The 14,915-nt window shown below is 42.9% G+C and overlaps 1 protein-coding gene across 1 annotated transcript; it reads left to right on the top strand.

The window, feature by feature from the left end:
• Positions 1-7,008: 7,008 nt before the first annotated feature.
• On the top strand, positions 7,009-9,607 carry rps23 (ribosomal protein S23). The gene is made up of 4 exons (XM_080545526.1): positions 7,009-7,064; positions 7,988-8,147; positions 8,868-8,988; positions 9,417-9,607. The coding sequence occupies exons 1-4, from the start codon at positions 7,061-7,063 to the stop codon at positions 9,561-9,563; spliced, it is 432 nt and encodes a 143-aa protein (XP_080401652.1). The 5' UTR covers positions 7,009-7,060; the 3' UTR covers positions 9,564-9,607.
• Positions 9,608-14,915: the final 5,308 nt, after the last annotated feature.

Genomic DNA, 14,915 nt, shown 5'->3' with positions numbered 1-14,915 from the left:
TAAGTAAGTGAATCATCTATCCGTCAGTCATCGCAAGTCATGTGAAACATTGTTTTCTCTTGGGAGGTCGGATTGATAAAGGACACAAGCATGAACGAGTGGTAATGTATGTATAGAAGAAGATGTATAGATTGTTTATTATGCTCGAATTAGCTCTCGTCTCGTGTTTCTCTCCGGGCGGAGAGGGAGATTATCCTGTGACTAAGAGTTTAAACATCTAATCAGTTGGGCTTTGGGGGAGATCCTTAAACCTGATTATGTCTGGGTGGGATTAAGCTGTTGTTCCGGTCACTCCTCCCAGGGAGCCGGGGGAGGCTGCCAGGCTGTCTGCCCGGGCTGGAGAGAGAGGCTACAGGGGGGGCAGGGACTTGAGCTGAGGGCCCTGGAGCTCTGTCAGGGCAGTGGGTGAGCCACTAGTTTACTCTCACTTAATTCAATACACACACACACACACACATCCACCTGTGTGTCAAATACACCCACATACACACACACACACACACACACACACACATCCACCTGTGTAACTAACACACACACATCCACCTGTGTAACTAACACACACACACACACACAGGTGTAACTAACACACACACACACATACACACACACACATCCACCTGTGTAACTAACACACACACATCCACCTGTGTATCACACATACACACATTCACCTGTGTAACTAACACACACACACACACACACACACACATTCACATGTGTGTCTAACACACACACACACACACACACACACACACACATCCACCTGTGTAACTAACACACACACATCCACCTGTGTAACTAACACACACACATCCACCTGTGTAACTAACACACACACATTCACATGTGTGTCTAACACACACATTCACCTGTGTAACTAACACACACACATTCACCTGTGTGTCTAACATACACACATCCTGTGTGTGTAATTCAGATGTATCCACTGTGCCCTAGGTTTTCCCTCCTCTCTGGGGAGTTTTCCCTGGCTTGCTTTTTTGGGGGGTCTATACTTCTATACTTCAGTATTAGTTCATATTGTTTGTATTGTATTTATTGTTTATAGTTTTTGTATTGTTCTTGTTGTAAAGCACTTTGAGAAAAAAATCTTTGTAAAAAGCGCTATACAAATACATTTGATTGATTGATTGTTATCTACAGTACATCCAATACACACATATCTGCCTGTCCGTACTGTAAGTCTAGGTCCTTCTTACATTTACATTAACATTTTTGCTATTTAGCAGATGCCTTTCTCCAAACTGACTTACAACACATAAGATGGGTCTTCAGTCTACGGCGGAAGGTAGGTAATGAAGATAGGTAATGAAGATAGGTAATGAAGATAGGTAATGAAGATAGGTAATGAAGATAGGTAATGAAGATAGGTAATGAAGATAGGTAATGAAGATAGGTAATGAAGACAGGTAATGAAGATGGGTAATGACTCTGCAGTCCTGGCAGCAGTGGGACGCTCGCTCCACCAGCGGGGCACCAGGACAGAGAAAAGCCTTCTTGGTCCCTTTTTAGAGTTTTGTACTCTACTGTCTGGTTACCTGGGCAACGGCTGGGATGGGAGTACGGTAATGGACTGTACTGCCTGCCAGAGAAGCTGAGGAGGTCGAGGCTGTGGACATGTTTAAGGGGGAGAGAGAGGTCTTACGACAGACCCTTCTAACCCTGTGGGTGTTTAAGAGGGAGAGAGAGGTCTTATGACAGACCTTTCTAACCCTGTGGGTGTTTAAAGTCCATTAGTCTCTTAGTCTTGTATTTTATCCTGTTTATTCATATTTTATTTTTAGTCTTCCTGGACTTTCAGGCATTTGGAGTTTGAAGTTTTTTGAAGTTATTTTAGTTCATTCCATTTACATTTACATTTTTGGAATTTAGCAATTAAGATACTTTATTGATTCTCCTGAGGGGGAAATTCTGGTGTTACAGCACCTCAGACCACAAACAACAATAACAAAATAAAGTGACAATTGAATAATAGATTCAAATTAATAAGAAAGATTTTAAATAAAGATAGACCTAATAGACATCTGAAAACGTATATACATCCTCCATCCTGACTCTGATCACCCCGCTTGAGCCAGCCGGGGCAGGAGTTGGACAGTCATTGTGTGAACGTCCATGGTCGCAACATTTTTACCCTCTAATGTTTTTTTGTCTCGTTGTCTTTTTAAAATGTTCCCGCCCTTATTTCTTTCTGTCTTTGTGTGTGTGTTACATTCATGTATGAAATGTGCTGTGTAAATAAAGTTTGATTTGATGTATTATGTTATTTCACAACGGCGACACAATTCCTCCTATGATTACAGTACAGGGTGTCATGTTTGTATTCATACACAATTTACGCGTGTTAGCCATAGCAGGATTTAGATGATTCGGTGCCTCTAACACAGTGTAAAAGTTGAAAGTCGTCACTGTGAGGGTGGTTCTGAAGGCCCATCTGCGTGTGTGTGTGTGTGTGTGTGTGTGTGTGTTAGGCTCCAGTGATGTAACCAGACATTGGGGAGTAGACGGGAGGCGTGTTCCTGTGTTCCTGTTCAGCAGCAGATGCCGTTCTTACATAATAAAAAGTGACAAAATACTGAGTCGTCATTTATCTGAGCACAAGTGTCAGCCTTCATTTGTGAAACGTCCCTCATAGTCACCAGAACTGCTAACTCAGCCAAAACTGAGCTTTCAAACGGCTGAACTGATTGAGATGTTCGAGACAGAACCCCCCCCCCCCCTCCATCCCCACCCTCTGCCCCCCTCCTCCTCCCTCTTACACCCCCCCCCCCACCACCCCCCCCCCCACACACACACACAACCCATGTATTGAACAAGGCTGTGCAATTATATAATCAATACAATCCTCAGACCATCCATCCCTCTTACTCACCTCCCAGTTTGTACGTGTGTGCCTGCATGCCTTCGTGTTTATGTAAATGGTCTGACTTAATGTGTGTGTGTTTGTGTGTGTGTGTGTGTGTGTGCGTGTGTCTGTGTGTGTGTGTGTGTGTGTGTGAGTGTGTGTGTGTGTGTGTGTGTGTGTGTGCGCGTGCGCATTCATGTTTGTGTGCATTTGTGTTTGTGTGAGTACGAGTGCGCGTGTGAGGGAAGATTCCAGTCTGTGGTTGCTTTTAGACTTTCCTCCCGTGCGCAGCACCCCCCGTGACGGGCCAAATCCCGACTAAAGCCACCCTGGCCTACATGTCAGCAGCCCAGCCCCATCTGTGCAGACACCAGCCCGGAGAGGCTGAATGGCATCGTGCCCTGGAGGCAATATGTTGCCAATTACAAATTAGACATGTTGATTTTTTTTCCTGACATTGGCGTTTAGGAAGTAACAGATGATCCCAGAAGGAACGAATAGAAGCATCTTCAAATGAGTTTGATAAAACTAGCAAAAGAAGATTCTGTAGAAGAATTTTCACAAAGAAGTAATTCTATAGGGACACAGCTATGCAGGAGTATACAGTATGCAGTTTTGTTAGATTGTCAATTCCACTCCACAATGTCCCGCACAGCAGCCCTAAAGTACACCAACAGGCACCAGATATGAAACATAAATCAAGTCTACGACAGACTCCCCTGCCTCTACCCCTGCCTCTGCTACCTCGTGTGTTCTATCCTGTGTGTGTAGCTGTGTTTTATAAGCCATGGAAGCCAAATACAGATGTCCATTGTTACCTCATAAATATACAATAAAGCTTTGAGCTTTTTGAACTTGAACTACCTCTACTACCACCACCACCTGCCTCTGTCACACGACCAAGTCCCTGAGGTAATCCCCCTCAGAGGGACGGGAGGTGCCGAGCGCTGAGCCATGCATCCACTAACTCAACTCTACATTCTGTACAGCACATTGTCACACACTCTGATTTGATAACACTCCCACAGCGGAGCTCTACAATTGGCCAGATGCGGTCGGAGAGTGGCCAGTGTGAGGTCCAGTGGAGGTAGAAATTAGAAGACAGGCTTATTGTATCGAATGGAATGGAATGAGGAATGGTATCAAACTCAGAGTCAAGCACATGTTTGATACTATTCCTTAATCCATTCCATGGATTACTATGAGCTATGACCTCCGATTTCTATTTCCACCAGCCTCCACCAGCCTCCACCATGAGGTCCGGTAATCACCTTCACAGTTTGACAGGAAGCTGCATCTCAGGCAGGTGTCACAGTGTCAAAACTGGATGATTAAAAAGTCACCAGGGGTCACGGCATGTCAAGGCACCGTCTCACTGGCCTCAAGAGCAAACGGCAACCTGCCATCTAATCTTCAGGTTCAAACAGGCAACAATGGTTATTCATAAAAGTACAATACAATTCATAGGGTCGTGTTCCCTCACATACCTGTACTTGAATAATACAAATTGATTAACAAGGTAAAAATGGATTACTCGCTGTTCAAATGAACACTGCAACATTAAGTCACGTACAGCGGTTCATCTATTCAATTTCTTTTTAATAAAAAAATAAATAATGTGTTACCCTTTTTTAATATTGCACTAAGCTATACAGGACAATTGCAACATTCCTGTAAGTCACAACTACAACTGACATAACATAATTATCTTATTCACTAATGAAATTAAAGAGAGAAACACATGTACACGAACAAAGAGATACCCTGTCTTACTGTCTGTCTACGATCCAATGGATCTGAACTAAAAAATTGTCCCAAATCCTCCAAGGAAAGGATGCACGGTAGCATAGATTCATATGACTCCGTCTCATCTCATCTCAAATGTAGCTCTCCCCATCCCTGTCTATTTCCGTAGAGCATCTATGGATCTGCCCTGTAAACTGATTCCCTCAGACCATCACTGATAGATTTTCTCTTGTGTTTCACTGACAGAGCCGGTGGTTGCTCCCCTATTGCAGATGTGCACAGCACAGAGCACACAGCAGCCTATCTAACATGGGGATAAAAAGACATTAAACAGACATGTGCACATTTAGTAATGCCACAGATAAGAGCTAAAGCTGTTACTTGATTGACACATCCCATTCCGACACTGTCCCTCTCATTCCTATAGTCTCCATCACACAGAGGAAAGACCCTTCTGCACAGCATCCCACATCCCTGATTCCATCCAGCATAGACAGTTGACATTGGCTGCTTTCACCTACCTCTTCTCCACAAAGGCAGGCACTTGGTCATAAGACAGAGAGAGATGCAGAAAAAGGACTGATAGTAACTGAAAAGACAGATAGATCTGTTGTTTAGCCATGGGGACGGCCAGATGAGAGTGCCACAGATGATGACTGCTTCATAATCTGCTTTGATCAAAGCCGGAGCTCCTAGACTGAGAGCTGCAGCAGCCAATAGACGTCTAGAGAGGAATGCAATCATGTGTCACAGCAACGCCCACTCAGAGAGCCCCTCACACACACGCACAGACACTCACACACACGCACACACACTCACACACACGCACGCACGTACGCTCTCTCTCTCTCTCTCTCTCTCTCTCTCACTCACTCTATCTGTCTCTCTCTCTCTCTCTCTCTGTCTCTCTCTCTCTCTCTCTCTCACTCACTCTATCTCTCTCTCTCTCTCTCTCTCTCTCTCTCTCTCTCTCTCTCTCTCTCTCTCTCTCTCTCTCAAAGAAAGCCAGGATGTTTCCTTAAGAAAACTGTAATTATCAGGACGACTCTTAATAAATACACAGTTATCATATGCATAGAAGGTTCAAGGTCGGCATGCTTGCAGTGATGTGTTCCCATAGAGAGCCCACCATAGAGAGCCCCCCACCCCCCATGATTAAATGACCTAGATACAACACTGGGCTGCGCTGCATTACTGAAATCCATCCAGGAGATTGTGTTATCATATCTGATGAAAAAACACCGTCTCACCGGGATGGTTTAATGAAACACTGGAATATCGTGAGCTTAGAATGATAAGGTTCTATCTCCGTTTAGAATGATAAGGTTCTATCTCCGTTTAGAATGATAAGGTTCTATCTCCGTTTAGAATGATAAGGTTCTATCTCCGTTTAGAATGATAAGGTTCTATCTCCGTTTAGAATGAGAAGGTTCTATCTCCGTTTAGAATGAGAAGGTTCTATCTCCGTTTAGGGCAGTTCAGAGATATTGAGCGTCAAAGTTTTTACATTCCATTATGTTCTGTGAGATGGAACCTTTGTATTTTATTAATTAATAACTAAAAAACGTCAACATTTAAAAAATAACACCACACAGGCATTAATAAACACCTAATGGATCAGATTATGTAAAAAACTCAATTTTGACAAAAATTGAGATAGAACCGTATAATTCTGACGTCACGATATGACGAAAGAGACACCAAAGGATAATATTCTCATGTAGATCCATCTGAGTGCCTATACGGACCTATGACAATTAATTTTGGATACAGGAATTAAGAAATATGTTGAACACTATTTTATACATCTAAATTAAATAATAAGTGACGAGTTTAGAAAATGCCCATGGTATAGGCAGCTAAATTAATATCCTTATATATAAATATATAAAAATATTTCCAACCTGACAGCAAATGACTAAATAAAAAGAGGATAGGTGATTATTACAAGACCAAATGTTTTCATGGTGACACATCATGTTCAAAAGACATCTTAAAAATGCCATGCAGTTTCAGCCGAAAATAGTTAGATTTCAAGTTTGAGTTTATCCCGCATAAGTGCTACAGATATTAATATTAATTAGCTCTGCGCCTCTGATAAAACGTTACAAAAGAGAATACATATACGGTTTGCAACTTTGCATTACCTTTGAAGATATAATTAATATTACTTCTGAGATATGGATCAACATTTTCAATCAGGCATTTCAAAGAACACAATATTATTATACAACAAACGATCTTTCATAGAAAAAAATCCACCACAATAGTAAACTAATAATACATTCAATATATATACATTTAATACATATCATATACTACGTTATAATATAAAAAAGAAATTCAAACAGGCATTTTAATAGACATAATTAGGGGGTCCGCGGAGTAGACATTGCCGCGGAGGATTCTGGGCTCTTCCTTTCCAGCCCAGGCTCGTAATCTGCAAACATGGGTACGGGAATTATTCCTTTTCTAATGTCACGAATTCTGCCTAAACCTGCACTTAACTCACATTGACACGTAGTACGAATAACCTGTCATCGATATCGACTGCGATCGTCTGGATTCAGGCTGTATTTGGTCACAATTATGCGTTAGTTTAGCGGCCCCGGAGCAACGTGGAGACAGACAGGCCGCCATATCAACGTGCCTCTCTCTCTCTGACGGGACCTATACGGGACCTCTCTCTGTCCATGCTTCTTCTCTCTGAAGCCATGTAGTCAGATCAACGTTTGACCGAGAGGAAACGTGGAAGAACCCACGCAGAAAAGTTTACCTCCAGACCTGTAAACAGTGTAGCTAGTATCAGATCGTGTCAACTAAACGGCCCGCACGGGAATTGAATTGCTATGCTAACCAGGCTTTAGCTGTTTGAATTTCTTTTATATATTATAACGTAGTATATTCTATGTATTAAATGTATATGTATTGAATGTTTTTATTCAGACTCGTAAACAGTGTAGCATCAAATCGTGCCTAACTAAACGGCCCGATCGGGAATTGATTGCTATGCTAGTAGCCTTTAGCCACAATGCGGCATTCGCCCCCAACATCCACACGTCTGATGTGTGTTTGCCTCCTGATATGACTATATAAGACAGTGGTTCTCACCCCTCTCCTCGGGGACCCCCAGCCGCTCCACATGTTTGATCTGTTCCACCACCAGCTCACCTGATTCAACTGATCAAGTGCAAACCATAATTGCTTTATACTTGATCAGTTGAATCAGGTGTGCTGGTGGTGGAACAGATCAAATATATGGAGCGGCTGGGGGTCCCAGAGGAGAGGGTTGAGAACCACTGATAGAAGACTTGTCAAGGTGTACATACATGACTGTTTTTGTTTACTGGTCTTTTGTCTTTTGCCTTCCTAAAGGAAAGTGTCGCGGTCTGCGTACAGCCAGGAAGCTGCGTAACCATCGTCGTGAGCAGAAGTGGCATGACAAGCAGTACAAGAAGGCTCATCTGGGCACTGCCCTGAAGGCCAACCCCTTCGGAGGAGCTTCCCACGCCAAGGGCATTGTCCTGGAGAAAGTGTAAATATGCATTATATATTTGTCTACATTTGGTGTACAGTGTTTCCTCCAGGATTTTTCACATCAGTGGCGGGATGGTCAGTTTAAGATGAATTTGATTGATTGATTGAAAACTTTATTAGAAGATTTGCAGAAGTAGGTACATGAAAGTACATATTACATACATGGTCAACTAATAGGATAAAAACCCAAGAAAGCCACTGGCTTATTTCAATTGGGGTCCTTGATTCTCAATTCATCGTTACATGTAAGACAGACAAAACAAACTAGTACTATCTACAAGATAATACAGATAAATAACTATTACTATCTACAAGATAAAAATACATTATGAATGAACAGTGTAGGTCCACCCCTTCAAAAAAGCACTCGCGTGGTCTGGTTAGTGGCTGTGTGAGTTGTCGATGAAGGGCAGAGTGAGATCATCGCTGGTGGGTGAGGTGGCAGTCTTATACATGCTGTACAATCTCAATCCGTGATGGAACAACATTCGAACCTGGCAGGATGTTAGTCATGGCACCAGTTCATGCACAGAATATTGTTGTAGTCTGTTATATTTGTTACAAAGGTAGTTAGGATGAAATATGCTTCTGCGGCCCGCCACGAATCAATGCATATAGAGGAAACACTGGTGTATCAAATCTACAGGTTGGCGTAGTGTTAAGTGCCATCTCTAAATGTCTCCCTCCCTCCCTCCTCCCTCTTGCCTTGTCTCTTCAGTGGTGTTGAAGCCAAGCAGCCTAACTCTGCTATTAGGAAGTGTGTCAGAGTCCAGTTGATCAAGAACGGCAAGAAGATCACCGCCTTCGTCCCCAACGATGGCTGCTTGAACTTCATTGAGGTGAGTGCTGCTCTCCTGCAGGACTTGTGACCATCACCCAAGGGAATGTTCCCTTTACAGAATCCTGTCTGCTTATTTAGAGGGACTAGTATATAACAGTCAAACCAACCAGCTTGGCCGTTTCTTATCTGCTCCTAAGTGTTTGACTGTCAAGTTCAAGTTCTAGTTCTGTTTATTTGTCATTACATTGAATACTGGTATACAAGGCAACAAAATGCCCTGTGCAGAGTAACTATAGAATGTAATATAATAAGCTAATAAAAACAGTTGTAGTATAATCTTTCTCTAGATTCAAACTGATGGTTACAATTGTCTACTATATAATTATATCTAGTACTTTATTGTATATTTTACTTTAATTATTCTAATGATTCTAAATCTGTAGTAAGAATGTATGTTAAGTATATGTCCTCTCTCTCCGCTCGCAGGAGAACGATGAAGTGCTGGTGGCTGGGTTCGGTCGTAAGGGACACGCCGTGGGAGATATCCCCGGCGTCCGCTTCAAGGTGGTGAAGGTAGCCAACGTGTCTCTGTTGGCCCTCTACAAAGGCAAGAAGGAGAGGCCCAGATCGTAAAGAGTTTTGACCGGGAATTCAATAAAAGAGCTTTTTCAATTCCAGTTACTGTTTCATGTGTGTTTGTTTCTGATTGGAAGAGATTTTTTGGTGCTCTGTGGGATTGGTAGAAGTGGTGTTCCAGAGTTAGTATTTAGGTAACCTTGTTCCTAGGATGTTGCTCACAGCATATACGTTTGGAATACAAATTATTCAAGTTAGCCTTAGTGGGATGGAAGTATTTATTTAATTTCAGTGAGTCACTGAAGTGCTGAATCAGAAATGTGGCCTGCAAGCACTGGGGGTAGGAGTGGTGTAGAGGGAGGTGATTGACACAAGGGAAGTCACCAAGTTTGACCCGGGTTTGTCCACCAGAACCTGCACGCATATTGTGGAAGTGTGGAAACGAGACGAGTATTCAGGGGGCAGAGCGACAGAACCATGGGGACTGTTTGCTGAGGTGGGAGAGCATGTGCTCTACAGAGTTGGCCCTTTGCTGTGTCTGCCTGTGGACGTGAGCCAGAGGGGAAGAGGCCGGAGAAGACTTAAGCTCCACACACAAGCTGCCTGCCTGTATGGCGAATATAGCTGCTCTCACACTTCCACTTTTGACTCTTAGATCTTGTTAGGCAGATTTCCATCCAGCACTGAACAGTAGCAATGTTTGTGTGTTCCTCAAGCAGATTAATACAATATTTCACGTTTAGTTATGGGCCCCTCCGGTAAAGGACTTAATTCTTAATTTGCGCTGTGCAATCATGTGGATATCCATAGCTGTCAGAGATACACAGCTGCCAGTATTTCAGGAACATCTCTTCCACTCCTGTGCATTTCTGTATGAAGGGGGCAGATGTCTTTTTGATTTTGTTCAACCATGACTGATATTCCATTATTCTGCCTCTCTGGTTCAGCCCGCGAGTGCTTTTTGTATGTCGCCTAAATTAATGACATGGCTGGTTCTTCAGTACTGAATCCTGTGTGTTCATCATGCATGTGTTCATTATGTGTTCATAATAGGAACTTCATATGCAAAAAGCACCTGTATGACTCATTTGGGGAGCTGAGAATAGGTGTGAGCGGGGGGATGTCAGTCATGGTTGAACAAAAGCAAAAAGACACCTGCCGCCTTCATAATAAAACGCAACTCATTAAATGTGTGATTTCTTCATGGTTGCAGGTCAACTTCCTCATTGTTTCCGTCCTCCACAACACTTCCTCCTTAGTATCCATCTGTTTGGAACTGTTTATTCTTCAATGTGTTGACAGTTGCCAAGAGAATAGCTGCTAACACATTTAGTAAACTTTAGTTTGGACACCATCTGTGTGAGTGGGTGGTGTAATGGCAGAAACATAACGGTCTTCCTTTTGTTGGTTGGGTTTTTTGCTTCTTGTGGGTGGGAAAGTGGGATTGTTTGAATGAAACAAATCATGTAAAACATGTAAATGTGTCCATTTACGTAAGCCTTTAAAATAAAAAGCTTAATCTATAGGAGATTTGATGGGAATCCTTAGAGTGTGTTATGACAGTGAGAATATGTCCCCAAACAACCCCCTGAACAAAGCCAGCTGTAACAACAGTGACGATTCTTCCCAATTCTACATCCACCAGACATTCTACCTCCACCAGACATTCTACATCCACCAGACATTCTACATCCACCAGACATTCTACCTCCACCAGACATCCTACATCCACCAGACATTCTACCTCCACCAGACATTCTACATGCACCAGACATTCTACCTCCACCAGACATTCTACCTCCACCAGACATTCTACCTCCACCAGACATTCTACATCCACCAGACATTCTACATCCACCAGACATTCTACCTCCACCAGACATTCTACATCCACCAGACATTCTACATCCACCAGACATTCTACATCCACCAGACATTCTACATCCACCAGACATTCTACCTCCACCAGACATTCTACATCTACCAGACATTCTACATGCACCAGACATTCTACATGCACCAGACATTCTACCTCCACCAGACATTCTACCTCCACCAGACATTCTACATCCACCAGACATCCTACATCCACCAGACATTCTACCTCCACCAGACATTCTACATCCACCAGACATCCTACATCCACCAGACATTCTACATGCACCAGACATTCTACCTCCACCAGACATTCTACCTCCACCAGACATTCTACCTCCACCAGACATTCTTCATCCACCAGACATTCTACATGCACCAGACATCCTACATCCACCAGACATTCTACATTCACTAGGCATTCTACATCCACCAGACATCCTACATCCACCAGACATTCTACATCCACCAGACATTCTACATGCACCAGACATTCTACCTCCACCAGACATTCTCCATCCACCAGACATTCTCCATCCACCAGACATTCTGCATCCACCAGACATTCTACATCCACCAGACATTCTACATCCACCAGACATTCTACATGCACCAGACATTCTACATCCACCAGACATTCTACATGCACCAGACATTCTACATCCACCAGACATTCTACATGCACCAGACATTCTACATCCACCAGACATTCTACATGCACCAGACATTCTACATCCACCAGACATTCTACATCCACCAGACATTCTACATCCACCAGACATTCTACCTCCACCAGACATTCTACCTCCACCAGACATTCTACATCCACCAGACATTCTACATCCACCAGACATTCTACCTCCACCAGACATTCTACATCCACCAGACATTCTACATCCACCAGACATTCTACATCCACCAGACATTCTACATCCACCAGACATTCTACATCCACCAGACATTCTACATCCACCAGACATTCTACATCCACCAGACATTCTACCTCCACCAGACATTCTACCTCCACCAGACATTCTACATCCACCAGACATTCTACATCCACCAGACATTCTACGTCCACCAGACATTCTACGTCCACCAGACATTCTACATGCACCATGACCCTGCGTGCTGAGCCCTCTCCTCTACTCCCTCTTCACCTATGACTGTGTGCTGATGCATAACAGTGACGAGTCGGCTTACAGGGACGAGGTCCAGTAACTACCCGTGTGGTGTGCTACACCAGCAAGTCCAAGGAGATCATTGTGGACTTGGAAAACTAGGGGCTGAGTACACTCCGCCATCTCCATCAATGAGATGGAAGTGGAGCATGTTCCCAGCTTCAAGTTTCTGGGTGTCCACATCTCCGAGGACCTCTCTTGGACCCTCAACTCCTCTTCCTTGGTCAAAAAGGCGCAGCAGCACCTATACTTCCTGAGGAGACTGAAGAAAGCCCAGCTGTCTCCCAGGATTCTGACCAACTTCTACCGCTGCAGCAATGAGAGCATCCTCACCAACTGTATCACAGTGTGGTACGACAACTGCACTGTGTCTGACCGGAAGGCCCTGCAACGGGTGGTGAAAAACGCCCAGCGCATCATCAGCATCACCAAACTCCCGACCATTGAATCCCTCCAGGCAGACCGGTGTCAACTTTTCTCCATTTTAACTGGTTGCAAGTGTTCTATATTGCCAGCACCTGTGACTTGCCAAAGGTGAGTTTAAAATACAAAATAAAGGGAGCATTACATGCTTGAAATACAATTATTTCTTACAATTTTGAATCCAGTAATTTGGCCCAGTCCATTTTTGGAGTTCTGTGTGGAATCATATCAGATTTGGCTTTTTTGCTCTGCTTTTTTTGTGGTGTTCCAATGCAAACAAAAGAAATAAACATGTGAATACCAAAGCACTTGTAATTGCAACAATTTTCTTGGAGAAGTGGTGCATTATCTGTCAGAAGTGTAGGGGTGACAATATTTTTGTCCATGACAGTACCTCTAACTATCGTACTACTGTACCTATCACTATCATGTTTTATATCACATTATATTTGCATTTCTGGTTGGATGCTAAACTGCATTTCATTGTCTGGTACTTGTACTCTGCAATGACAAAGTTGAATCTAATCAAATCAAAATCCACTAGACATTCTACATCCACTTGATATATTTGGATCATTATATATGTGGTATGACCCACACAATCTCAAGGAACATGCATTACCGGTATCAGTAAATGTGTTGTCCAAAGACAAATTGAGTAGTGGAATAGAAGAGGATTTACAGCAGATTATCATAGTGACATGGTCAGTTGTTTTTTTTGATTTGATTGAAAACTTTATTAGAAGATTTGCAGAAGTAGGTACATGAAAGTACATATTACATACAAGGTCAACTAACAGGATAAAAACCCAAGAAAGCCACTGGCTTATTTCAATTGGGGTCCTTGAAGAAGGATGTGAAACAGGGTAGGAAGAAGGATGTGAAACAGGACATATCAGTTGAACAGATTTGATGGGCCATAGCTATAATGATGATTCACTGGGGTACAGCCTGTTCATTACGTATTTTTAGACTATGAGACATGAGATCTAAGCTTTATTAGAGAGGGAGAGTCAAATCAAACATGAAACCAGACAGGGATTCATATTGGTGTTAGACACTGCCATCTAGTGGAGGTAGTGCCTCATACAGTGGGGTGCAAAAATACCTGAACACTAAATGCTACAAAGTTAAACATGACACCTTTCTGCAAATGTTAAAGCAAGGTTCCTTTTTATTTTCATTGTCAGGATTGAAGTTGAAGAGGGGTTGAGTATTCCAGCAAGACAATGACCCGAAGCATACCTCAAAATCAACCATGAAGTACCTCCAGGAAAGATGGATGAAGGTTTTGGAATGGGCATCACAGTCCCCAGACTTGAATATTATTGAAAATCTGTGGAGAGATCTCAAACATGCTGTGCATGCAAGAAGGCCAAAGAATATTTCTGAGCTAGAGGTGTTCTGCCAGGAAGAATGGGGAAACATTCCCAAAACAAGAATCGAAAGACTTCTCAGGAAGTGTTTGCAAGCTGTTATAGTTGCCAGAGGAGGAGTTACAAAGTACTAGCTGACAGGGTTCCCAAACTATTGCACAAGGCCTTTTTTCCTTGTTTTGTTATTTTGAAACTGTAAAAAGTTATTTAAAAATATTATAATCTTGCTTTAAAATGTGATGAAATGTGTCATGTTTAACTTGTACCATTTAGAGGTTTGCTTCTTTTCACCTAGATATTAATTGTAAAAGGCATTTTGACTAGGGGTGCCCACATTTTTGCACCCTACTGTCAGATGGATTACTGTTCAACACAAACACTTCACATGAATGTCTGCTGCTCTCAGAGCAGGGGAGGCTGGTTGAGGTAGAAATCAGACACACATACACAGATTACACACACACACACACACACACACACACACCTGCGGTCATGCACACACACACACACACACACACACACACACACACACACACACACACACACACACACAC

Source organism: Nansenia antarctica, assembly GCF_963989245.1.
Source record: "Nansenia antarctica genome assembly, chromosome: 15".
Lineage (NCBI taxonomy): Eukaryota > Metazoa > Chordata > Actinopteri > Argentiniformes > Microstomatidae > Nansenia > Nansenia antarctica.
This window is presented reverse-complemented; position numbering and strand designations above follow the sequence as displayed.